At 36.4% G+C, this 25,573-nt stretch overlaps 1 protein-coding gene across 1 annotated transcript in view; it reads right to left on the bottom strand.

The window, feature by feature from the left end:
* LOC149244837 (uncharacterized) overlaps positions 1–12,413 on the bottom strand; it is a 126,796-nt gene extending 114,383 nt beyond the window's left edge. The window contains exons 1-2 of the mRNA XM_089368089.1: positions 11,820–12,413; positions 10,468–11,686 (exon numbers count right to left, since the gene is read on the bottom strand). Of these exons, the coding sequence (XP_089224215.1) occupies positions 10,468–11,686; positions 11,820–12,343 (1,743 nt within the window). The 5' untranslated portion in view covers positions 12,344–12,413. The remainder of the gene's footprint in view (positions 1–10,467; positions 11,687–11,819) is intronic.
* Positions 12,414–25,573: the final 13,160 nt, after the last annotated feature.

Genomic DNA, 25,573 nt, shown 5'->3' on the forward strand with positions numbered 1-25,573 from the left:
AGCTCCTTCTTTGTTTCTTTCAGTTGATCATTTAACTTATGGACCAATTCCATAAGCTCTTGTTCCTTCTGAGTTTCTAATACTTCTATTGTTTATGGATGATGCGATGGTGGAATTTTGAGGTGCCTTTTCAAGGCAGCTATGTCATCTTTCTTTTTCTTTACTAATTTCTTTGCAGCCTTTACATCCTTGGGATCATGTCCCAACTTAATGATTAAGTCCTCCAAGGACTTGATTCTTGTATCCTTGGCCTATGAGGAGGCCTTTTCTAATTGAAATTGCGTTGATATATTATTCAGCGATTTTGTAACTGATGGGTTGCAATGGCTTCACTGGTTAATGTGGAATACACCATTTCTCCTGTCTGTTTATGCAATTCAATATGGTCAATAGGATTTATATCCTTTGCTAGCACTTCAAAATCTGTCTTTAAATAGTCAGCGATTGACCTTGGTTGCTACACAGTAGACTTCATGTAAGTCATTTGCATTTTACCTTCTTTACATCAAGGGCTGACATAAGCCTTGTTTGATTGGTGGGAGCCATTATGAGGTATTGTGCATAGGTTTGAGCCTTCAACCTTTCATTCCTAGCCTTTATCTCTTTGTACTTTTATCTAATATCTTGGTCTTGGCCAGCTGGTGCTCTGAATGAGGAGACTTACATACTTTGTTGTTTTTCCAACACCTGAGTAGGTGTAATGGAAGGTACTTGTGTTCCTCTAGAGGGAGTAGCTTGCCTGCTCTCTACCCTTTCTGTGCCTGTGTTTCCAACTGTTTTTTCTGTGTATCCTTGCTTTGATAAAGGATTTAACTTTTACCTCTTGACATAAGTCTATGCAATTGGTATGCCAGAAGGAGTGGCCTCCTCCCTGTCTCTTTTGGGGTTCTTCTCCTCATTTAGAGGAGTCTACACAATAGGAGGGGTACTCATGATGTGTTCTTGCTGTGTTGTTTGAGTCAGCGCTTTTGATAAGTCTGGTTGCTCTGACTCTTCTTGCTCCTAAAGTTCTTCTTCTACTTGTGTTTCATTGTGTTGTTGTGTTTCCCTTTAGGCTTGGGATTCTTCTGGTACCTGTATGAAAGAATCTTCATCAAGTCTCCTCTCTAGATCAATTAATACATTATTGACAACAACTTCAGTGCTATCTCTGTCCACTAAAGTATTCTCCACCCATTCCAATTGATTTGCATATTGTTCTATCTCAAGAATTCTGTGGTGGATGTAAGGAGACAATTCAATTTGTTTTTCTGTATTCTATTGCAGAAGAAGTCAAAAGGGTTATATCTCCATATGAAGCTTTGTTTCAGTTTGAGATTTTGAAGGATTTGATCTGCTTCTCTTCCAACTTCTCTATTATTGCATACAAAGGGGCCTAGCTGGTCTTTTATTCTAAGTTGAGCCTTCTTCTTGGCCTTTACAAAATGTACCTCATTTGAGTTGATTATCTGCTTGGAGTACTTCAGAGCGAATAACCTCATTGGGATGTATCTAGGTAGTTTGTATGGTGCTAACTCATAGCTATAGATTCTGATTTCAGTGTGATTTTGGTACAAATACCAATCTCCCACTTTGTGTTGTTTAGATAGTTGTAGGATCCTTCTGATATCTGAACTGATCATTAGGAGAGGACTTCCTAATAGCATGGTAGCTACTGCATGCACAAAAAGGTCTATGAAGTCTGTGTAAGTATATGGAGAGTCATATTGGTGGATCAAAGGGGTCCAGAAGACCACTAACCTGGACTTGCCTCTAGTATCAAGCTTTTGCAGAGGGAATGAGAATTTATCAGCTTGATAGTAAAGGAAACTATGATACAAAACAGATGAGTACTTAAATACTCTTTCATTGCCAATTCTCATGAATTGATCATGCATTTTATCTGCTATGAGTTTGGCATAATTAAACATGATGGCAGGAGGCTGTCCAAGAGTGAAAATTGACATGAATGCAATAATGATTTCATCAACATATTCGCTGGTAGTATAGCCTAAGACACTAGATATCATTGACAAAATGTCCTGGCCAAGTTTGGGAAATATGGTCCACATGTATGGGGGAGGATCATTTGGGATATATTTCTCTTCCACAATAAAAGTTTGGAACATTTCAGCAAGTCTGGAAGTAGTAATCTTGGGGAATTTGTCTAATAGATCTCCAATAGGAATGGGAGTCAGATTTTGTCCTGGTTGCAACTGCAGCATTTCATTGATGGATTCAGTAGTGATGGTGCAAAGTACAGTATGGTCAAGGGATGCCATTGCTCTTTGGCTAGGATTGTAGTTTGCATGGCAATAATGAACGATTTCGGGAAAGATATGTACTCTAGGGAATTGGTACTTAGGCAAATTTGACTCCCAAAGACTTATTTTGTCTGATGGTTCAAGTACTGGTCTCTATACTGGCAGTGTAATTTCAGTGGGGATTCCTGAACAATGGTGTCCTTGATTTGGAAGTCTTTGTCCGCCAAAGGGAGATGGTCTAAATCCAGGTGGGGAGTGGAAAGTGGTCAAACATCCATGGCGATGGGAGTGGCCATTCTTAGTTCTTATGCATTTACGAAGGGGGAAAAGGGTTTTTAGTCAAACTGGAGCAATTTAGTTCAATTCATAGTAGTTTGGGGTTTTAGGGTAATTTTTTTACTTAATTACTTAATAACTTAAAGCAATTGAGTAACAGGTTTGGGAATGAGAGAGGGTTTCTTGGTGAATTTGAATAAATACCTGGTTTTGGCTCTGAATGGGCTGATGGACGACTATGCACAGTTACAGGAGGTGTAGGTGACTGAAAAGTGGATTGGAAGTTTAGCGGCTTCTACAGGTTGGCGACCGGACATGGGTTGGCAGTGGTACGTACTCTGTAGCTTGCATGGAGGCCTGAGTGCCTTTTTCCACGATAAAACAAAAAATAATAAGTTTTTTCTTAGTTTTCTTCGCAAAGTCAACTATTTGGCGGGTTTATGGGAATAGGTACGTTTGGCTTTTAGTGGGAGATGGGACGTTTTGTCATCTGGCGGGAGGTGGTAAGCGTGTTTGATCGCACATCTTTTAGGCTAAAATTGTTTTGGGGGCACGCCGTCGGATGCCATTCATCGGGCGCCACGTAGCATCAGGGCCCAACAAGAAAATGACCCATATCGGGTGGGCAAAGGTCAAACTTCGGAGGCTGCCCGATATGATCGTCCATTGTTGGATCAAAGGGGGCCTAATCGTATGGTGATCGAGGAGGAGTTTTGTCATGAAGCTTAATGGAGGGGTCCGACGAAGGTTTAAGAGTAACGGGTTTTAATTAATCACGGATTATGGTGGGTTAAGGGTGTCGAGGGTGATTTCATTGGTAGAGGTTGATTATTAATTAACCGCAAATCGATCAATTAATTCGTTTTATCGGGGGTAGGGTTTTATTGTAAATTTTATGATTCAAACTTTCGGTGCAGGTATTAATATAAGGGTTTTATTTATAATGATATACGGGAAGGGTTATATTTCTTTTTTGGTATTTTAATATATAAAGTAAAAGTTAATATGAATTGAAAATGGAAAATAACTTAGCGCTAAGTTAAATGTGTATTCATAATTTATTTGCTTTTATAAACACATTATAACTTAGACTTAGTGTTGTTCTTGTGAGTTTCTTTGGAAAAAGGGGTTTTTTGATGGGGGGTGATCACTTTTTCTAGGATAACAAGGTCTTATCCTTAGAGAAAGGGGTTTATTAGGGGGGAATGACTTTTCTTTAGGAAAATAATGTTTTTTCATGGGAAAAGGGGATTGTTGGGGAATATGAGTGTCTTTAAAGGGGGTGAATGTTCATGAGGGGTCTTTTAGTACTTAGGACCTATAAGTCATTGGGCCGAGGTTCTAGTCCCTCCAGAAGTCAAAGAAATGCTCTTAGACCCTTTGACTTAAGATTTTAAGTACTTAAGAATTTTCTTGGAAATTAGTTATGTGAAAGGTGTAATGAGTGAGGGAGGTTAATCAATTTGACTTTGTGGATTTGAGACATGCCCAATTTTATCCATATTTATAACTTTGATGATGAGTATGATAAATATGCTTTTATCTAACAACCATCACAATTCTGCAACCATTCTTCTACTTACCCACCTACTCATCTTACCATTTTTCATCTCTTTATTAGGGTGCACTTAAGCTGGCAAACCCTTATCAAAACATTTTCTTTTTTTTACAAAAGTAAGCTATCTAAGTCTAACCTTATTATATCCAAGGACTCAGATTAAACTATTGAGCTCCTTTTATTTACTCCACCTAATCTAATTATCTGCCAAGATTAAACAGTTTGGTCATATTTTATTTTCTATCTATAACATGAAATTCAAATCATGGAGTAACCAAGATTAAACTATTTGATTACCATGGATTGTGGCATGAATAACTAGCTGCACACAATCATTATTATGCTTCATAAAAAGTAAATGGTAGTGGCATTTTTTGTTTGCACACTTTCATGGTCTTATTTTCTTTTATTGGGGTTCATATTTTTCATCTTTTTTAACCTTTATATTTTTTTTTTCCTTTCATTTTTCTTTTAGGACATACCCTCTTTACATTTTTTTATTTTTTCTTGAATATGGAAAACATTTGCACAAGCAAAGGTATGTTACATGTTTAATCCTAATCATTCGAAAATTATGACTTCTATTGGTATAGGAATCTAACAGACTGCAGAAGAAATTGTCAAAACAAAATACTGAAATTTCAGCATTAAGGAAGCAGCTAAAATTGCCAGCTTCGAAAGACCCAATGACTAAAGAGATTGAAGAAACTGAAACTCAAAAATCTGTCATAATGAAGCTCATCATGGAACAAAATCTGCAAATAAAACAAATGGAGGAGAAAATGGAGAAACTTGTCAAAGAGAAAGAGGAAACTGTAAAAAGGACCAACATTCCAATGGATGTAGTTCCTCTTAAAGCAGTCTCTATAACTACAGCGTCTGCCTCAGGCACATTAGCAACTACAGGAACAATAGTAGGAGCTGTGCAAAATCTATCTATTTAGACAAAGGAAATGAAAAAACTACAGGATCAACTGAAGACATTACAACACATGAAATCAATTACATACAATTCACATGCAACTGAGTTAAAGAGGGCAAAAAGTCAAATTGAGGTATTGCATAAAGAAATCAAAGAATCTTACCTTGGAAATAAAATGGGTTTGGTAAAGGAAATGTTAGGGAAGAGAATACTGAATCAATCAAATATATCATGCATATATCAGGATAATCTTTGATCAAAAGGACTTGTTGGAAAAAGCTCAGAAAGCTATTGAAATCTCATTCTTCAGGTGTAGGATAAATGCAGCAGTGTTAATGTTATAGTTCAACGTTTTTTCAGTAAGTTGGAACCCTTGACCAGCAAGGGTTTTCCCTCTATGCTGGTGATAAATGATAGATTAATGCCCATTGAAGACTATGTTTGAAAACTTGTGCAGAATCTGTCTATTTAGACAAAGGAAATGAAAAAATTACAGGATCAACTGAAGACATTACAACACATGAAAGCAATTACATACAATTCACATGCAACTGAGTTTCAGAGGGCAAAAAGACAAATTGAGGTATTGCATAAAGAAATCAAAGAATCTTACCTTGGAAATAAACTATGTTTGGTAAAGGAAATGTTAGGGAAGAGAATATTGAATCAATCAAAGATATCTCCCATATATCAAGATAATATTTGATCAAAAGGACTTGTTGGAAAAAGCTCAGGAAGCTATTGAAATATCATTCTTCAGTTGTAGGATAAATGCACCAGTGTTAATGTTATAGTTCAACATTTTTTCAGTAAGTTGGAACCCTTGACCAGCAAGGGTTTTCCCTCTATGCTGGTGATAAATGATAGATTAATGCCCATTGAAGACTATGTTTGAAAACTTGCAGAGGTTAGTACCAATGCAGCTATAGTTTCAAACATAAGAGGTGAAGCAACACCAAAGGTTGTGTTGAATGCACTCAGAGATACCTTTTCCATCCTAAATGAAATTAGACATATATTTTTAGTGAAACCCACTTTTACTAAAAATATAGAAATGGATGAGGTTTTTCGAAGGGTGACCAAGTTATCTATCCCAAATAAGAAACATTGGCAACAGTTAACTAATTTACCTGACTAAAAGGAGGATCACACAACAATCAACATTTCTAGGGACAGTCATCAACAGTCACCAACCGTTCAACACCAAAATAATCTAAGTTCATATTCTTGATTTTGTATTAATCTATTTTTGTAAATTTGTTTAAGATATTCTCTTATCTCTAAGATTGTATAAATAACTCTCTTTAACGAGTTATTAAGAGTGGCACCCTTGAAGAAACATTTGTAATCACTAAATGTACTCAGATTTTTCTAAATCATTAATACCAAAGCAAAGGATTCTGAATTTTGATTCATACAGGTTCGTATTCCCTATAAGTTTTCCAATTTTCATTCACTTGTTTTCTTCATATTCTTAAGTTTTACAAAGATAACGATATAGGAGTAGATGAGTTTCAATTCACTCTTATAAGCTTTCTAAAAAGATCACCTTTAAAGAGAATGAATTATAAAAACTGTTTGTTTAAGTAATTTCCTCTAAACCATAAAATCAGCAGTATTTTTGTAATCTTGGGAATATTTTGTCAAACTTTCTGAACATTGTTTGAAGGTTTTCGTACTTATGGTTATTTAATTTTCTATTTGAAAACTATAATAGTCATAACATTTTTTTGTCTCTACTCATCACCATATAAGCTAAATCATTGTGTGGATTTTAATAGCAGCCCTTTGGTTAATATTAGTATTATTCAACAACTTCAGTCATCACTGTTTTAAATCTGTTTCGAACATTGGTCCTCCAAAAATTAAAATAAAACCCCCCAAAACAAATATCTTAGATACCCTAGCATGATCGCTGACCATTATCATCTCATGATATTTTGATATTTTCTAGATCAATTGATGAACATTTTAAGCATGTACATAAATTTAAACAAGTTTTCAAAAGTAGTGATTTAATTATAAAAAATAATAATATGGAAATCTTCTAGACCAAGGTTAAATTCTTTGGACACTTCATTGAAAATGGCGAGATCGCTCTTTAGCAGCAGGCAATGGCATTTGCAGAGAAATTTCCTAGATGAAATAAAAGACAAAACCCATCTTTATCTTTGGTTGTCTAAACTATGACTGTAATTTTTATAAGGATAGAAAGGTTCTAAATCAAAGACTAAAAAAAACCAGAACTATGGAGTATGGAGCACTTGAAAAGATAAAAGAGAAGGTAAAAATTCTTCCTATCCTCTATATTTATGAAAGTTTGCCAAAGAATGTTGAAATGGATGCAAGTGATATAGGATGGGAAGTAAATTATGAGTTTGCCTCACTTGTGTGGAACCCTCGAGAAAAACTATTCGACCATTGAAAAAGAAGTGAAAAATGCTTAGAATCGCATTGGTAAGTTGGATATACACCTAATAAATAAAAGTTTTTTCTTGGAATTGATGCTTCAGCCATGAAGAAGGTGTTAACCAAAAATATCAAGAAACCAATAGAGTCAAATTTTGTTGGATGAGAAGCTCTCTTCACAAACTTTGATTTTGAAATTAAACAGGCCAAGGGAAGTAAAATTTACATTCCATATTTTCTAAGTAAAAAAAAATATTCAAGAACAACCACATTTAATGGTTATAGCAACTGAATGGAATCATATTCTTAATCCTGAAACTTTCATAGAAGTAAAATTTGCATTCCAGATTCTCTCAGTAAAGAAAATATTCATTAACAACCACATTTAATGGTTATAGCAACTAAATGGAATCAAGCTACTGAAAACCAACTCAGTAGTTGAGAAACACATGGAAATTTAGAGCATTTGACATATGGAAAATTTAGCAAAAAATACCTTAAATATTCACTTTAAAAATATAGATATAACTTGGAGAGAAGAAAATAATAGACTTAATAATTTTCACAAATATTTTGTAATAAACAAAGATACACATCCAAATTTCCATCAAACACTCTTGTGGCCGCACCATTTTCTAGAGCCTTTGGCATTTACAATTAATATAAGTCTGCATGCTCTCGAAAAATAGATAAGTCGGTTGTGGTTGCAACACACCCACCCACAACATACATCTCTACGTTGGTGTAATGTAAAAGATATAGAGAGACACAGAAATAGAGAAATTCTGATGCAAAGTCTGTAATGTTTGATATGTTATTCGATAGTGAGAAATGGTAATGAAGTGTGGATTTTGGATTTCTCTTTTCAGGAATCCGATGGACATTGTTTAGAATACAAATAAACTGATAACTTCATCATAATTTTTCTTGTAATGTTTTCTTCTACATTACCGACTGTGTGTATCGAATAATAATTTGTTCCCATTGAACATTTTCGTTACCTCGCAACGTTTAAATTGGAAAATCAAAAATTAGTTATGCAATTTTTTGAATCCCATAGAAACTCATTTCCTCTTTCACATGGATTTATTTAACCTAACTTCATTCTCTTTCAAACATATTCCTTTTAACTGAACTTCGTTACGGAAGGTGAAGAATGTACTCTTTTGCAATTTGTTATGCTATTTCTACTGATGCTATTAATCCTCGACCATCCAAAAGTTGGAAATATTTAAGCGATAGACTTTGGGTTTAATACGCCATCCCAAAGTTAAAATTGTTGAAGTAATGGACTTTGGATTTTTCTTTTCGGAACCGTTGAACATAGTTTAGAAAAACAAATAAACTGATACTCAACGGCAAGTCTTTCTGTAATGTCTTCTTGCCCGGTACTATTTCTGTGATTGGATTATATACTACGTTCTCCATTTTAACTTTTTTCACAACACACCAGCAAAAGAGAAAAACTAATTACATTAGTTAAGATTATCGTAATAATATAACTAATTATGTTCAGTTTGTATTGTAATCGGAATTTTCATGGTCTCTTTCTCTCCTTTTTTAAGGAATATTTTAATATTATCAAGAACTAATCTTTTTGGTCAAAATTGTTTTCCAAATGATGTTTTATATTTATTTATGTTTCATTTAACTGTTACTATTATATTTATTTTATTATTTTTATGTTTGTCATTTAAATGTTATTATTATTTTTATTGAATAACTAAAATACCTTTCAATCTTATTATTTTATCACTATAAGTTTTTTATATAGCATAAAGATTGGCTACGAGCACGAGTTTAAACCCCCAAGCTTCACAGTTTAAGGTTCAAGGTGCATGGTGTGGGATTGCATGATGTGAATTAGGATAGAGACAAGCATTTTGTAGCATGCCCAAAAACCCATAGTTTGTGTAGTAACGAGCCTACTGCTACACCATGGTTTATCTAAGAGTTTATAAATACCATGCAATATGTGCTTATCTTGGAATTTTATCTTGTATTTCCCCAATCCAATTGGGAGTATGCTTATATCTAAGATATATTGTTATAAAAATAGATGCAAGAGATATATCTCTTTATCATGCAAGCATACATATAAAAATGAATATTCCTCACACACATATATCAAATTTAACCATTGTTACCCTCTTGACAAAACATCAAAAGGCATATTTTTTGACTAGTGTTTAATTACTGGAAATATCTAATTACAAAATATAATACATTTAATATGAAGCGTCGCTGCTTAGTACCTGCCTTATGCAAAAAAAATTGACAACCAAAGTTATTGGTCCCAAAAGTTAATATTTAAACACTTTTTAAAATTTTATTAATTCCAAATCAAATGACCAAAATTATAAAAATACATAAAGTTTATAATTATTATCACTTTACTATGTGGGAGTTTCAACATATTTTGAAATTTTTTTGTAACTAGTAGACATATAGTGAAAATAAAGATAATTAGGAATTCTTTTACAATAAATTTCTATGTAGATGGTGGCCACCATTTTTATATAAATATTTGCTTAAACTATGGTGGACAACTATCACATGGCATTCTTGCATAAAAAAAAAATGGTAGATAGCTATCTACCTAACATTTTTTTGTGCAAAAACTGAATAGATTTTTTTTAATATATATTTTTATATCTTATTATTTAAATTAAAACCAAACAAAAATAACAATCAACTAATTAGCAAAAACAATTTATATTAAAAAGATCAAATTTATTTTTTAATTTACTACTTTTATATGGAAATAATTTACTATTTTTATATTGAAAAGATTAAAATTTATTTTTTTTTATTTTCAAAATATTTAGCGTAATATTTTTTTTTTAAATCTTAATAAACCTAGAATCGGTTTAAAAAGCAATTTTTTTATTGAACAAAAGAAAAAACAATATAATCTCCGGTTACTAAAAAAACATAATTTTAAAAACATCAAATGGCATAATTTCAAACTAGCCATTATAGGAAACATCCAAAGTCAAAATGTCAAAAAGATTATAATTCGAAGCGGAGAAGTGCATGGAAATGGAAACTTCGCATACCTGCTTTTCGATATCCACTGCGCAGCGAAGGCGTAGTGGCTCGCTTTGATCTTCTCTAACAATACATCGAGCCATTTCCCGGACTTGATTATGCATTATAAGTTTTGAACTGCGCTTCGTTAAAGCTACTGACAATGATTGCGATACCTCCTCCTCCGGAAAATGTTCCGGATGTTGTGGCCAAACCCCCCTTACAAATCGCCGCCACATTTTAGTTTGCCCCCATATTTTAGTTTTATCTTGATGATAGTCCACGTCGTTCTTGAAACTTATGAGGTAAGTTTCACAGAGCCTTCTGAGGGAGTAGTTAACGTCCTTCGTATAATCTAATCCCTCTAACACTCGAACAGCCAGTTCCTCGTCTTCTCCCACCAAGAAATGAGCCACGTCCAAAAGCATCCTTCGCTGTTCGCAGTCCATATCTTTGCAACTCGATTTTAATAATTTAGTTACATCATTTGCTTCGGGCAAACTCGCTCCTTGAGAGTATAATTCCAACTGCCGCTCCCAATGCGTTCTATCAGAATTGCTAGATACCTGCTCCCCCAAAACTTGTAAGCAGAGAGGCAAACCCCCACAAATTTTCAAAAATTCCTCCACCAAATCTGCGCACCCTTCAAGTGAATTTGATTGACGGGTAGCATGATAGCAGAACAATTCTCGGGCATGCTTGTTCTCCAATGGCTGTACATCATACACGAATGAAGTGTTTTTATAAGAGGCCCTCACAACATCTTTATCACGAGATGTTACGAAGATCAGACTACCCTCTTCCACAGCATGTACATCCAGTACGCTTTCTATTTGGTGCCTGTCATCCACATCATCGAAAACAATCAAAACCTTTAATCCTTTTAGACTCTCTCGTAACATATTCTTCGCGTTCCAGCTAGATACCATATTTTTACCCAGCAAATCACGACAGAGCTGCTGCTGCAAAACATGATCATCTGTTTCTCTGACGTTAAACAAATAAGAAGCCCTTCTAAACTCCGAACGGCTCAATTCGTTGAAGATATGTCTCGCCAGAGTTGACTTCCCTATACCGCCTAATCCGGCAATTACTACTACCTTTTTGGAGCTTTGTTTCTTAATTTGATCATCCAAATCCTTCCAGGCCTGGTCTAGTCCAACTGGGCGAGGCGGCAACTCAAATGGGTCCCGTTTGACGTGTTCTATTACAATGTTTTCAATGTTTTTCACAAGCTTTCCATAGTCACTGTAAACAAAAAAATTATTTGCAGTCTATCATAGTTAGAAAAATTGATGATTCAAGATTCACCAACTTGATAGATGATAAATAAGTGAAATATCTCTTTTGTGATATGATAATAAGTAAAGTATGTATTCACCTTTCCTTCCAATTGAACACTGTATCAGCATTGCCTGCGGCTTCTACGACTGCTTTCTTCCCTTTGAACACCTTACCACAAATGTTTGCAGCTTTTCTGAGTATTTTCGCCCATTCATCCACAAGTTCCTTGGATTCTCTTGCAAGGTGTTTCTGAAAGGCTTTGGCATAACATCCCTTCTCAATGAAACGAAGCTCCACAGGCTCAACGTCACAGAATATGGGAATAAACTTGGGCCCATGAGATGATTTCAACATCCAAAGCAACTCATTTAAGCACCAGCGTGATTCAGCATAATTCTTGGAGAATATTGCAATATGAACAGAGGAACTGCTAATGGCTCTTCGGATTTCAGTCTCGATGGTATCTCCCGAGCTAAGTACGTACTGATCCAAAAAGACTCGCAACCCATAGGGTTCGAGGGCATGGTAAATGAGGCTGGCAATATTCTTCTTTGTATCCTCTCCCCTGTGGTTGATGAAAACCTGGTATGGCTGGCATGATTGCTTTGCTACTGCCTCCATACTTGATACCTTGTAGTTTGGAAGGTGGAGGAAACGCTTGTCACGGCAATGAAGATGAAGATGAAAAACTGGAGAAGGTGGAGGAAACGCTTGTCACGGCAATGAAGATGAAGATGAAAAACTGGAGAAATGGCCGGTCGAAAAGCTAATAGGGAGGTCGAAAAGTAAAATCACCGTCGTGACGAAGGTGGGAGGTCTTCTCTAAAGATGTCGTAATATGAACGGCGCGTAGTGGGAATTTCCAATAAATAGTACGATGCACCGGCCGACCACTCTTAGTTGCCTTCGTTTCCAGGTGAAGGCCCACTCTAACCGTACCATGTGTCACCCACGTAGATTGTGGGTGTCGTATTATAATCGGCGCGTAGGGGAATTTCCAATAAATGGTACGATGCACCGGCCGACCACTCTTAGTTGCCTTCGTTTCGAGGTGAAGGCCCCACTCTAAGTGTACCATGTGTCACCCACGTAGATTATGGGTGTCGTATTATAATCGGCGCGTAGGGGAATTTCCAATAAATGGTACGACGCACCGGCCGACCACTCTTAGTTGCCTTCGTTTGCAGGTGAAGGCCCCACTCTCAGTGTACCACGCGTCACCCACGTGGGTTGTGGGTGTCGTATTATGATGGGTGCGTAGGGGAATTTCCAATAAATGATACGATGCACCGGCTGACCACCCTTCGTTTCCTTTGGGCTTAATCTTCCGTAATCAAGTGGGCATGTGCAGCAATTGTTGACGCATTCGTCGTGGTAGTTCCACCATACTCGTTCATTGCCTACCAACATAGACTTAGGTACACGCGGAACATAGGCATAGGCCTAGGTACACGCGGAATTTTTATTCACTAATATACTGAACATTTTCTAAGATAGAAGATCTTCACAGTGGAAATTCACATCTTACATCTGTCTTTCACCAATGGTGGCTCATCCATGATGTGTGGACTTAGTGCACGCGTAATGCTTATTTGCTACTTTAATGAACATTTAGCTTTGATGGAACATGTTTATATATTGTTAAACATTTCTTTAGTCTATAATTTTTTTATAAATTTGCATCCACATTTCCACAACCTATTAATTGCACTCTTCCTTTACCAAGTCGACTTCACTTTCATGTGGCTTGTTGAATAAGTTTTTTTCACTTTCCATTTTAGATGACTTTGTCGTACCTTAGCTACTTCACTTGTATGCAAATTCATTATATTCATAATACCTTATATTGCCTTGTGAGTCTCTCTTTCATAACCTTACATTTAATCATTTTAACATATGTTTTCTTTTCATATGTAAATGAGGGAGTCATTGACTCATTTCTCGACAATATCTTGTCTCCCCTCTTACAACCTACATTGAGCAAGTAAAACAATCAAACTAGAAACCAAAATCAAATGTATATTAATAATTTCAATTAATGATGTACAATGTGTACATATTAATACATAAAGGAAACATTTGAATTAGTTTAGGAGTGTTCTTGGACTCCAATAACTACCCAAACTTACCCATGCCTAATCCTAAGGATTAGCTATCTAACATTCCCCCCTTAATCTGAAGGGATGTACCCAAGCCCAAGAATGAGAGCACAAAATGCAGAAATGCAACTCAACCAAGAGATCAACGTCTCTCAAGAAATGGTTTTTAAGGATGACCACAAACCAATATGGGAGAACTCAAGGTCTCAACCAACACCAACTCTAGAACTTTCATAGCAATTCTTAGAACAACAAAAAATGTGGTTTTAAGGTGACCACAAACTCAAAACTGTCACAACAATTCCTCGAACAATTCCAAATATGGAAATGCTCAATCAACTCAACTCTAACTTATGCTCGCTTGACATCTTGAACTCGAACCTGTAGTAGACCATCAACAATCCCCCCTTATTGGATACAGGGTGAGAAATACTCTTCATCACTGCAAGGTTGGTCATCACTCTCAAACATATGCTTTGGTATGACCTATAAAACTTCTTGGTTATTTTCATCCAATCCCAAGAAGAAATCCATCCGAAAGTTAGCTTCTCTCTTGTAGTAGTCTTCTTTTTGGAGCATCTATTTGTATGATGATTTCACTTTCCACAATGTTCACACGGGTGTAGATCAAAATATCGATCTTTCACATGTCCAACTCTATTACACTATTGGCATCTATCAACTTGTTCTGGAACAACACCATCCAAAAATTCAGCAATTCGGAATTGTATAGGTTTAGCAAAATCTGGAATGTGAAAAGATACATTCAGAGTATCCTTTTTGTAGTTGAAGTGAAAACTTCTTGATAAACAGAAATATATGTATAAATCTTTTATTAAAAATGAATTGACAGATGATGATTGTTACATTGGGGTTTCCTGGCTTATATATCGCCATGGGCACCCTTTGGGGAAAGGGCATGATCTTATGATCATGCCCTTTCGTCTACTTTAACCTAAAATTAAATAATAAATTTAAAACTAACTAATTTTTTTTACATAACATTGTCTTCCTCTCGAAAGAATGCTTTGTCCTCAAAGCATACGTAACAACGAATGTTTTTGACAAAATGCTTCATTTCCAAAAAAGCTTCTTCTTCGGGTAAGTCCTTCCACTTGATCAGATATTCCTTGATAGTATGATATCGAAGCTTTCTTTCTCTAGTAGACAAAATACCTTCTGGTTCTGGAATGACTCTTGCCTCATCATCTAAGGATGGAAGCGTTGTTTGATCGTTACCTAGTGCCCTTTTAAGGCAAGATACGTGGAAGATGTTGTGAACACGACTTGTCTCTAGAAGGCTTAAACCATACACAACTTGGCTAATCTTTTTTTTTATCTAATAAGGTCCATAAAACTTTGGTGCCAATTTGGTTTTTCCTTTTTGTTTTAAGGATAATTGTTTGTATGGTTGGAGCTTAACAAATATCCATTCTCGGACTTCAAACTCTCTTTCGCTTCTGTTACGGTTTGCTTGTTGCTTCATACGATTCCTTGCATTATTCAAGTTTTCTTTTAATATTTGGACGATTTTTTGGGTTTCTTCTAGTTGATCTTTAACAGCAGGTAGATTTGTCTGGACAATAGCTAGATCCTTCCATTTTGGGGGTTCATACCCATATAAAGCTTGAAATGGCGTCAATTTTGCTGATGTATGATAAGTGGAATTATACCACCACTCAGCGATATGTAACCATTGAGCCCACTTATTTTGTTTTTCTGTAGCGTAGCAACGTAGGTAGGTCTCCAAACACTTATTGACAACCTCTGTTTGGCCATCTATTTGAGGGTGATAAGTAGAACTCATATTTACGTAGGTTCCTATATCGCTGAACAATTCCTTCCAGAAATTACCTTTGAACTTTGCATCTCTATCACTCACAATGACTTTCGAAAAACCATGTAACTTGTATATATTTCTGAAAAATATTTCATCAATTTCTTTTGCTAAGTATGACTTCTTTATTGCCATAAAGTGAGCATATTTGATGAGTCTATCAACTACTACGAAAATCTTGTCCTTGCCTTCAGATATTGGTAATCCTTCGATAAAGTCCATCGAGATTTCTTCCCATTTCTGATTTGAAATGTTTAAAGGGTGAATTAATCCTGGTGTCGTAATATTTTCACTTTTATTCCTTTGATATGTGTCACATTCTTCTACATACTTCTGAATATCACGATTCATTCCCTTGCAAAAGAAGGATTGACGTGCATTGTAGTAAGTCTTAAAGAATCCTACATGTCCAGCTGATGGTGAGTCATGTGATTCCTTGAGTATCTTAAACTTAAACTTGGAATTTGTGTTTAGATAGATTCTTCCCTTGTACCATAGGATATCGTTCTTCCACTCAAATTTTGAGTTGTTGGGAAGGTTATTGATTATTGCCATTATTTTTGGATCCTTGGCATATTCACTTCAAATTTCGTTAAGCCACTCAGGGACAACAACCGAAATTGCAAGTAGTGTTGGTTCTTCATCTTTCCTAGATAAGGCATCTGCTACCACATTGTCCTTACCTCTTTTATGTAGTATTTCCAAGTCAAAAGTGGCAATTTTTCAATCCATTTTTGTTGTTCTTCGGAAAGTGTTTTTTGTTGAAGGAGATGCTAGAGACTATTGTGGTCTGTTCGAATAGAAAACTTACTTCCCAAAAGATATTGCCTCCACTTAGCTAGTGCATGCATGATAGCGAGCATTTCTTTGTTGTATGTGGATTTTAGGTGTTCTCTTTTGTTGAGCTTCCTACTTTCAAAAGCTATTGGATGTCCTTGTTGCATTAATACTGCACCTATACCGAATCCAGAAGCATCACAGTCAATGATAAATGGTTTAGAAAAATATGGTGTTGCTAATACGGGAGCATTAGACATAATTTCCTTTAATTTTTCAAAACACCTTCCTGCTTCCTCATCCCATAGAAATGGATTCTTCTTTAAAAGATTTGGTAGAGGTGCAGTTATATGTGCATAGTTTCTAATAAATCTTTGGTAATATCCAGTCAAACCTAAGAACCCTCTTAGCTTGGATATATTAGCAGGTTTGTTCCATTCTTTTATAGCTTTGATTTTATTAGGGTCCACCTTTACGCTTTCATGGGATATAATGTGTCCAAGGTATTCTACTTCTTCCTTTTCGAAGGTGCATTTGGATTTTTTGCATAAAATTGGTGTTCTTTAAGTAGTGTAAGAACTTTGTCCAAATGTTGCAAGTGCTCCTTCCAAGTTTTACTGTAAATTAGAATATCGTCAAAGAATACTAATACAAACTTCCTAAGATGTGGACGAAATAATTCATTCATGGTTGCTTGAAACGTTGCTGGTGCATTGGTTAATCCAAACGGCATTACTTTAAATTCATAGTGACCTTCGTGTGTTCAGAATGTTGTTTTTGGTATGTCCTCTAATCTGATTCTAATTTGATAGTAGCCTGATCTTAAGTCCAATTTTGAGAAATACTTTGCACCATGTAGCTCATCCAACATTTTGTCGATAAAGGGGATTGGGAACTTGTTTTTGATTGTTATTTTGTTTAATCCCCTATAATCAATGCATAGCCTGAATGAACCATCTTTCTTCCTTACCAACACCACTGGAGCAGCGTAAGGACTTTTACTTTTCGAGATGATCCCACACTTTAAGAGGTCTTGGATTAATCTCTCAATTTCTATTTTTTGGTGATGTGGGTATCGGTATGGCTTGATGTTGACAGGGTTTGATCCTGCCTTGACTTCTATTGTATGCTCAATTTCCCTATTAGGCGGCATCTTCATAGGTAGGTCTTGAAATACTTTTTCATGCTTCCGAATTAGATCTTGTATCTCTGGTGACTCTTCATTGGTCATATTTGTAGATAACATTTCTAACTGGTGACATTGTACTACATAAGCGGGTGCTCCTTTTTGAATCATCTTCATCATCTGAGATGATGATACAATTTGATTTTCTGGTGCTTGGAATCCATGTAATTTGTATTTCTGACCTCCCCATTTGAATTTTATAAATTGTACTTGGTGGTTAGCAGCGTAAGTACCTAAAGTTCATAACCACTGGATACCTAAGACTACATCTACTCCTCCTAATGGTACTGTGAAAAATGGAGACTCTAACTGAAATCTTGAATCTGCAATTTAACCTTATGGCATTTCCCCACCTTTTCAATCTTCTTACCGTCAGCTACCATCACCTTCATGTTTGGTAAGGGAAATGAAAAAATATTGAGTCTCTTTGCCACGGTTGCATCTAAAAAATTGTGTGTGCTACCAGAGTTGATGAGAACCACCACGTTGTTCTTCTTTATGTGTCCTTTTAACTTTAAACTCTGATGTTGTGATATACCTGTCATGGCTAATAATGACACTTGTGGAATACTTCCGTCATCTAATTCTGGTGAGAATTGTGTGGCATCTTCTGTTTCTTCTATGTCAGAATCTTCACTGTTTGACTCATTGGTTGCTTCACAATTATATAGGTTCTTTGGTTCTTTTCCTTTAGCACACCTATGTTTGGGGTCCCACTTCTCACCACAGCGCTTGCATTTACCCTCTTTTATCCTTTGCATTTCCACATTAGATTTTTCATCTTCACGACAATGTGGTGGGATTATCTTGTATTGTTTGCGTCCACATACTGGGGTATTCTTCTTGAATATGTTTTTTTGGATTTTGACCAAAACATTTGTTCAAATTTATTTTCGACTGTTTTAGCTTTTCGTCTTGCTACTTTTATTGATGAAATGTCATGCATCTCAATTTCTACTTGTAAATGGGTTTTGAGTCCCGAGACGTATGATTGAATTAGACGAGATTCTGATAACCCAGGTACTCGTGTTACTAAGGTCTCCCATTCTTGAGTGTATTCGTCCACACTTCCTTTTTGTCGTAATTTGATGAGTTTTGAAAAAAAACTCTTCTTCCCTTACACCTTGGAATCTTTTAAAGAATGCATCCTTAAATTTTCTCCAACAAATGACGTGTGTTGTCTTTTTCCACCACATATACCAATTATATGCTTCTCCTTCCATTTTCATGGATGCGTGCCTGAGATTTTCATCATCGTCATTGATGTCATATATCTCAAAGTATTCTTCTGCTTTATTTATCCATGCAACATTGTTTTTTTCATTTCCATCGAATTTAGGCATCTCGACTTTTGCCCTTCACTAGTATGTTGCTAATCGTTGAGCGAAAAGGGGCGTTGATTGGTAAAGGTATCCCAAAGTTGCTTGTTTGTAAGAGTTGCATTACTCACTTCTTGGTGGGGTGTCACTGATTTTTTTGGGGATTCAACTTTTTCATGAGACTCTGTTGACTTTGTTGAATCTGATGAGATGTGATCTTGATTCTCTTCATTTTCTTGTAGTAGTTGTGCGAGTGTATAATTCGCCTTTTTACACAGAATTTTTAGCATTGTTAAGGCCTCTCTGATGTCTACTTTTGTTTGGACATGTTGATTTTCCATCTTTATTTCTATTCGATTTGTCGTATCCTGAAGATTTTTTATTTTGTCAGCCTGATTTTTGATATTGTCAGCCTGCCTCTCAAGCTTGATCTGGAATTCATCTAATCTTTTACTGACCTCATCGTGGTTGCTATTTACCTTATGCTCTGTGTCAATCAATTTTTTTGGAAATCAGCCATTGTCATTGACATTGAGCGAGTATGTGGAGGTGTGTATTTATCTGCCAGCTTAAATTTATTTATTTATTTATTTTTTAATTAATTTAACCTTATATATATATATATATATATATATATATATATATAAATTAAGGATATATATTTAACATTATAAATATATATTTTATTTTATACATAAATAACGTTATGTATATTTAAAAATATATATTGGACGTTATATATAGGTTATATATTTTTATTTTTCGCTGACCATCACGTCCGTTGGTGGGGGCACCTCCTGTAGCAAATAACACTTCTGCAGACCGTTCAATAGAATCCTGGTGGCAGATAACACTTCGAGCTCCCGCAGAAGTTATTCCACGCAACCACAGGTCACTCGCACGAAACCACTGCAAAGATTTATTCCGTGCAGCCGCAGGTCCCCCACATGGAACCACCGTAGCTGGGTTTGTAAGAGGTTTTAGTCACTGGGAGCCAAGTGTGGGCCGCGGAACTGAGACCGTGTAAGAAAATAATGACGAACAACGGAAGTTTGAATAGGAATGAAGACAGGGACATGGGTACGGACAAGAACAGGGACAACAGCAGGTTGATAGGGATGCAGATGCGTGTGCAACAGCTAGCGTACGGAATGGACAGCGGCAGAGTGCGAACAGTGTTGGGGTGGACGGGTTTGTGTGGAGAATTGTATGATGAAAGAGGAATTGGCGTGAGCTACAAAGATGAACAATGAGCACAATGGAAGTGGGGGATAACTAACCGGCTCTGATATCAGATGAAGTGAAAACTTCTTGATAAACAGAAATATATGTATAAATATTTTATTAAAAATGAATTGATAGATGATGATTGTTACATTGGGGTTTCCTGGCTTATATATCGCCATGGGCACCCTTTGGGGAAAGGGCATGATCTTATTTTTTTTGCTGAAGCAAGAGTATTACCTTCAATATCATTAAGCCAACAAAAATTTACATAGTGTACAAAAGTCCACCAACACCATGGACTCTGACAGAAAAATGCTAACCGCCTAAGGCATTACCCTAAACCTAACAGAGATTACTTCCGAACCCTTGCAAAAACAAACAAAGTTTGCGCCACGTGGACATAAAAATAGAAGAAACTCGTGGAGTCATCCGAACTCCTGCTCCACTGACATGCATAATTGATCTTAACCGTCCAATCACCCCGAGAAATCCACCGACAGAGGAAGAAATCGCCTGACGAAGTAAAACGACGTTTAACGGTCTAGCCCCACCAAACTGCACGATCATTCCAAACTGTGGATCTGCCCTGCGAAATCCAACGGTTGGGAGGCAAATCGCGTGGACTGAGGAATCTGAACATGTCAGACCAGGAGTAACTCCAGACTTGGCAGAAAAACTGATTCGTTTATTTCATTAGGTAGCTATTGTTATATACATGAATGTGACTGATCAGTTCATCTTCTTGATGACTGTTCACATTCCAAATTCACCCAATCGCAGAGGATTAGGTGTCAACATTCCCCCCTTAATCTGAAGGGATGTTGGTGAGTCCAAGCATCGTTCTGAATCTTTCAAGCTTTTCTCTTCCAAGCGCTTTGGTGAAGATGTCTGCAATTTGCTCATTTGTGGAACAATGACAGAGATGGATTGTTTTGGCCTCAACATGATGTCGGATCAGATGATATTTAGTATTGATGTGCTTTGTACGATCATGGAACTTTGGGTTCTTGGCCAACTTTATTGCAGAGGTGTTATCAATCATGAGTGGAGTTGATTGTACTTGTTTTACCTGCAAATCTTCAAGAATTTTCCTGAGCCACACAATTTCTTTCGTTGCTTCAGCTGCTGCCACGTATTAGTTGTGGAATCTGCTGGAACTGATTGTTTGCATGATCTCCAGGAGACAGCTCCTGATCCAAGACTCATAGCATATCCTGAAGTAGATACCCCAGTTTCTTTGTCTCCATCGAAGTCTGAATCAGAGTATCCAATCAAGCTGAAGTCGTCCACCTGTGTATACTTGATTCCAAGGTCTTGAGTTCCCTTCAAGTACCTTAGAACTCTTTTTGCAGCAGACCAATGTCCCTCACAAGGCTTTTGCATGAACCTGGAGAGGATTCCAACAGTAAATGAAATGTCTGGTCTGGTAGTAGTGAGGTAGATGAGACTTCCTACAAGCTGTCTATACTTTGTTGCATCCTCAAATTCCTTTCCTTCAATAGATGTGAGCTTTAAGTTTTGTTCCATTGGAGTAGAAAGAGGATTGCACTCTGTCATGCCAAATCTGTTTAACAAATCTCCAATGTATTTCTTTTGAGAAAGAAATATGGATTTTGGATGTTGGGTTACTTCAATGCCAAGATAGTAATGAACATAGCCCAAATCAGTCATTTCAAAACTTTTCCCTAATTCCTTCTTTATGGATGCAATGTAGCTTTCATTGTTCCCTGTCATTAAAAGATCATCTACATATACCACAAGATACACAACTGTTTTGCCAACTTTCTTGACAAATAAAGTTGCATCATCAAGATCAAAATGATTGAAGTTGAGTTTCAGAAGATGCTCAGTTAGTTTTTCATACCAGGCTCGCGGTGCTTGTTTGAGGCCATACAAGGACTTTACAAGTTTGCATACTTTATGTTCTTGTCCTTTCACAGCAAATCCTTCAGGCTGGGACATAAAAACATTCTCTTTTAAATATACATTCAAGAATGCAGTTTTTACATCCATTTGATGGACTTTCCAACCGTTCTGAGCAGCTAGTGCAAAGAGTGTCTAGATGGTGGCCCATTTTGCTGTGGGGGCAAAAGTTTCCTCATAATCGACCCCTTCCTTCTGTGCAAAGCCTTTTGCCACAAGCCTAGCTTTGTGCTTGTCAAGTGAGCCATCAACTTTGTATTTGTTCTTGTAGACCCACTTGCAGCCAATTGGTTTGGTTCCAAATGGAGGATCAACCAGCTTCCAAGTGCCATTCTTTATGAGAGCATCATACTCCTTTTGCATCGCTTCTTTCCATTCATCATGAGAAGCAGCTTCTTTGAAGGAAGTTGGTTCAAAATCTGTAGACAAGTTCAATTCACAATCATAAGTAACATCCATATCAACAGGTGAATTAGAGTCATCTACATCACCTCCATCTTTTTGGTTTGAATTTCTGGTTCCTGTTTTTCCAATTTCATCAGGATGAACACTTTCAAGTGTCTTTGTCAGCCACTTTGGGGGACCTTTCTGAGATGGTCCAGGCTGCTCTGTTGATTGAGTTGGGACTGAATCAAGATTGAGTCTCCCAATTCTATCAATTACATCACTTAAAGCATCATCCGTTGTTGGAGTTTCATGCAAGGGAGATTGTTCTTCAGAAGAAGATTCCACATGTTGATCTAGTATAGGAATCCCCCCTTCAAGATGTGGAACCTGATTATCAAATTCTTGAAATGATTTTGTTTTTGCGAATCTATCCAAGTGATCAAGTTGCTGCTCAACAACATTGTCAGATTTGGATGATTCAAGAAAAATGACATCTCTAGATACAACAAACTTTTTATTTACTTCATCATAGAGGCGGTATGCTTTAGAGGTGTTTGAATACCCCAGGAAGATACACTTACGACTTCTAGCACCAAGTTTGTTTCTATGTACCTTTGGTATCAAAGCATAACAGGTGGAACCAAAGATCTTGAGATGTTTTACCAAAGGAACATGTCCATACCACAATTCATAAGGAGTCTTGTTTCTTATAGCATTAGATGGACATCTATTCTTTATATATGCAGCACATAGAACAACATCAGCCAAAAACATTATCTTTACATTTTTGAAGAAAAGCATGGATCGCACCATATTCAAGATTGTTCTATTCATTCCTTCAGCTACACCATTCTGTTGGGGATTATAAGGCACAGTTGTTTGATGTTTGATCCCATGTTGGCGAAGATAGTTTTCAAATTCATTTGATGTATATTCTTTTCCATTATCAGTGCGAATAGACCCAATATGAGATTGTGCATCATTTTCAATCCATTTGTGAAAATTCGTGAATGTTTGAAAAGCATCAGATTTGTTCTTCAATAAATAAACCCAACACATTCTGGTGTAATCATCAATAAATGTCATGATATATTTATTTCCATTTGCAGAAGGAACAGGCATTGGACCACATAAATCTGAATGAATGAGTTCAAGCTTCCTATGTGCTCTTGAATGTGAATCATGAAAAGACTGTTTGCTATGCTTTCCTAGAATGCAAGCATCACATTGCTTATGTTTCCTAGGAATTGTAGGCAAACCAACAACACCATTTTTCTTCAATAAGCGGAGACTGTCATAGTTTCAATGTCCAAATCTAGCATGCCATAATAAACTTGATGGAAGTGTACCTTCATCATGATGAGAAATATATGAGAAATGTTGTGCAGGAGCAGAGGTTCCTTGCAGTTTGAGAAGCCTTTCTTCTTCTATTCCCCTCATGACAAGTGAGTGGTCAGATGCTTTTCTTACCTCAAGCTTGCCATCAAACATATGAATGGAGTGACCTTGCTGGTGAATGTGGACCAAGGACAACAAGTTTCTCTTGAGCTGTGGGAGATATATAACATGATCCAGAAGAAAGTCTGGAAGACCAGGCAGTTTAAGCCTGATTGTGCCAAGCCCTGATGGCTTGATTTTTGACTGATCTGCAAAGTATACTACTCCATCAACATTGTCAGTGAAATATTCAAAAAAATCTTTCCTATGAGTCATATGACAGGTTGCTCCTGAATCAAGCAACCAATCATTTTTTGAAGAAGCAAGTGAAGCATTAAACAAATCTTCATTTACTCCAATGTTACATTGTGCCTCAATATAGTGAGAGGATTCAGGTGCTTTACCTTTGTCTGTATCATCAGTTTTACCTTTCTGCTGGTTTCTTTTCTGCTCAATTTTGTCCCATGGTAGCTTGCATGTAGAAGCATCATGTGATCCATTTCGTTTGCAGCGAATGCAATGCAGATCTGCTTTTTCTGCTTGAGAATGTCTGCCCCCCTGCCTCTGAAGTATCTTCCTCTTCCTCTTCGTCCACCTCTTCCTCTTATAGAATCTTAAGCATGATGCTTTTCTTTATGAGCAAGGCAAACAGTCTCTTCAGAAGATTCAGGGACTGTATTCTTTCCAAAGGCTTTCTCTCTTTTAGCAAACGTTTTCACAAGAGAATCAAAGGTTATATCTTTAAGATTTCCATTTTCTTGTAGAGACTCAAGATAATTGGAGTAAGTAGGGTAGAGTGCCTTGAGAAAAGCAATAAGAGGGATATCTAGCTCAACCTTAGTGGATTTTATATCATGCATTATAGACTTTACTTCAGATGCAAGAGCAAGAGGATCATTATTTTGCAGTTCAAGAGTGAAGAGTTTAATCATGAGTTGGACTACCTCAAGTGCAGAATGTGAGTCATGGAGTTCTTTCAGCTTTTGTAAAGCTTCAAAGGCAATTGAATATGATGAAATATGGCGACTTACTTCTTCATTTACAGATGATGCGATTAATGCATATGCTTTGTTGTTCTTGTTATCCCAAATGACGAGCTCTTTGTCTGATGTAGGCTGCACTGGGTCATTTTCTCCTTCTCCGACACAGACTCCTTTCCACAACTCATTGAAGATGAGGGTGTGTTTTATCATCCGGGACCATTCAGGATAGTTCTCCTTGCCAGTGAGAACTATTCCTACCATAGAGATGATTGAATTCATTCTGTGAAAAAAATAACTTCTGCTGATAGAATAATACTTCTAATGGCAAAAAGAATGTGTTTTTGTGGAGAGAAAAAAAAACTTTTGCTACTAAAAGAATGATTCTGATTCTGCTACGCCATTTATATATTATTGACTATTGAAATGAATGCTGATAACATGCTACCACTGTAACATATATCACCACATATATATCACCGCATGAACAATTTGAGCGCTTGTGTTAAACGCTGCCACTGTAAAATATGAGCACTGTGTTGAACGCTATCACCGTACCATATATCACAACATATATATGTCACATAAAAAATGAGCGCTGCTACTGTAACATATACATAAAAATTGAGCGCTGCATATATCACCGCATATATATATATATATATATCACATGAAAATG

This window comes from Pinus tabuliformis, chromosome 8 (genome assembly GCF_031772625.1).
Source record: "Pinus tabuliformis cultivar Carrire ecotype Pingquan chromosome 8, CPIR1, whole genome shotgun sequence".
NCBI lineage: Eukaryota > Viridiplantae > Streptophyta > Pinopsida > Pinales > Pinaceae > Pinus > Pinus tabuliformis.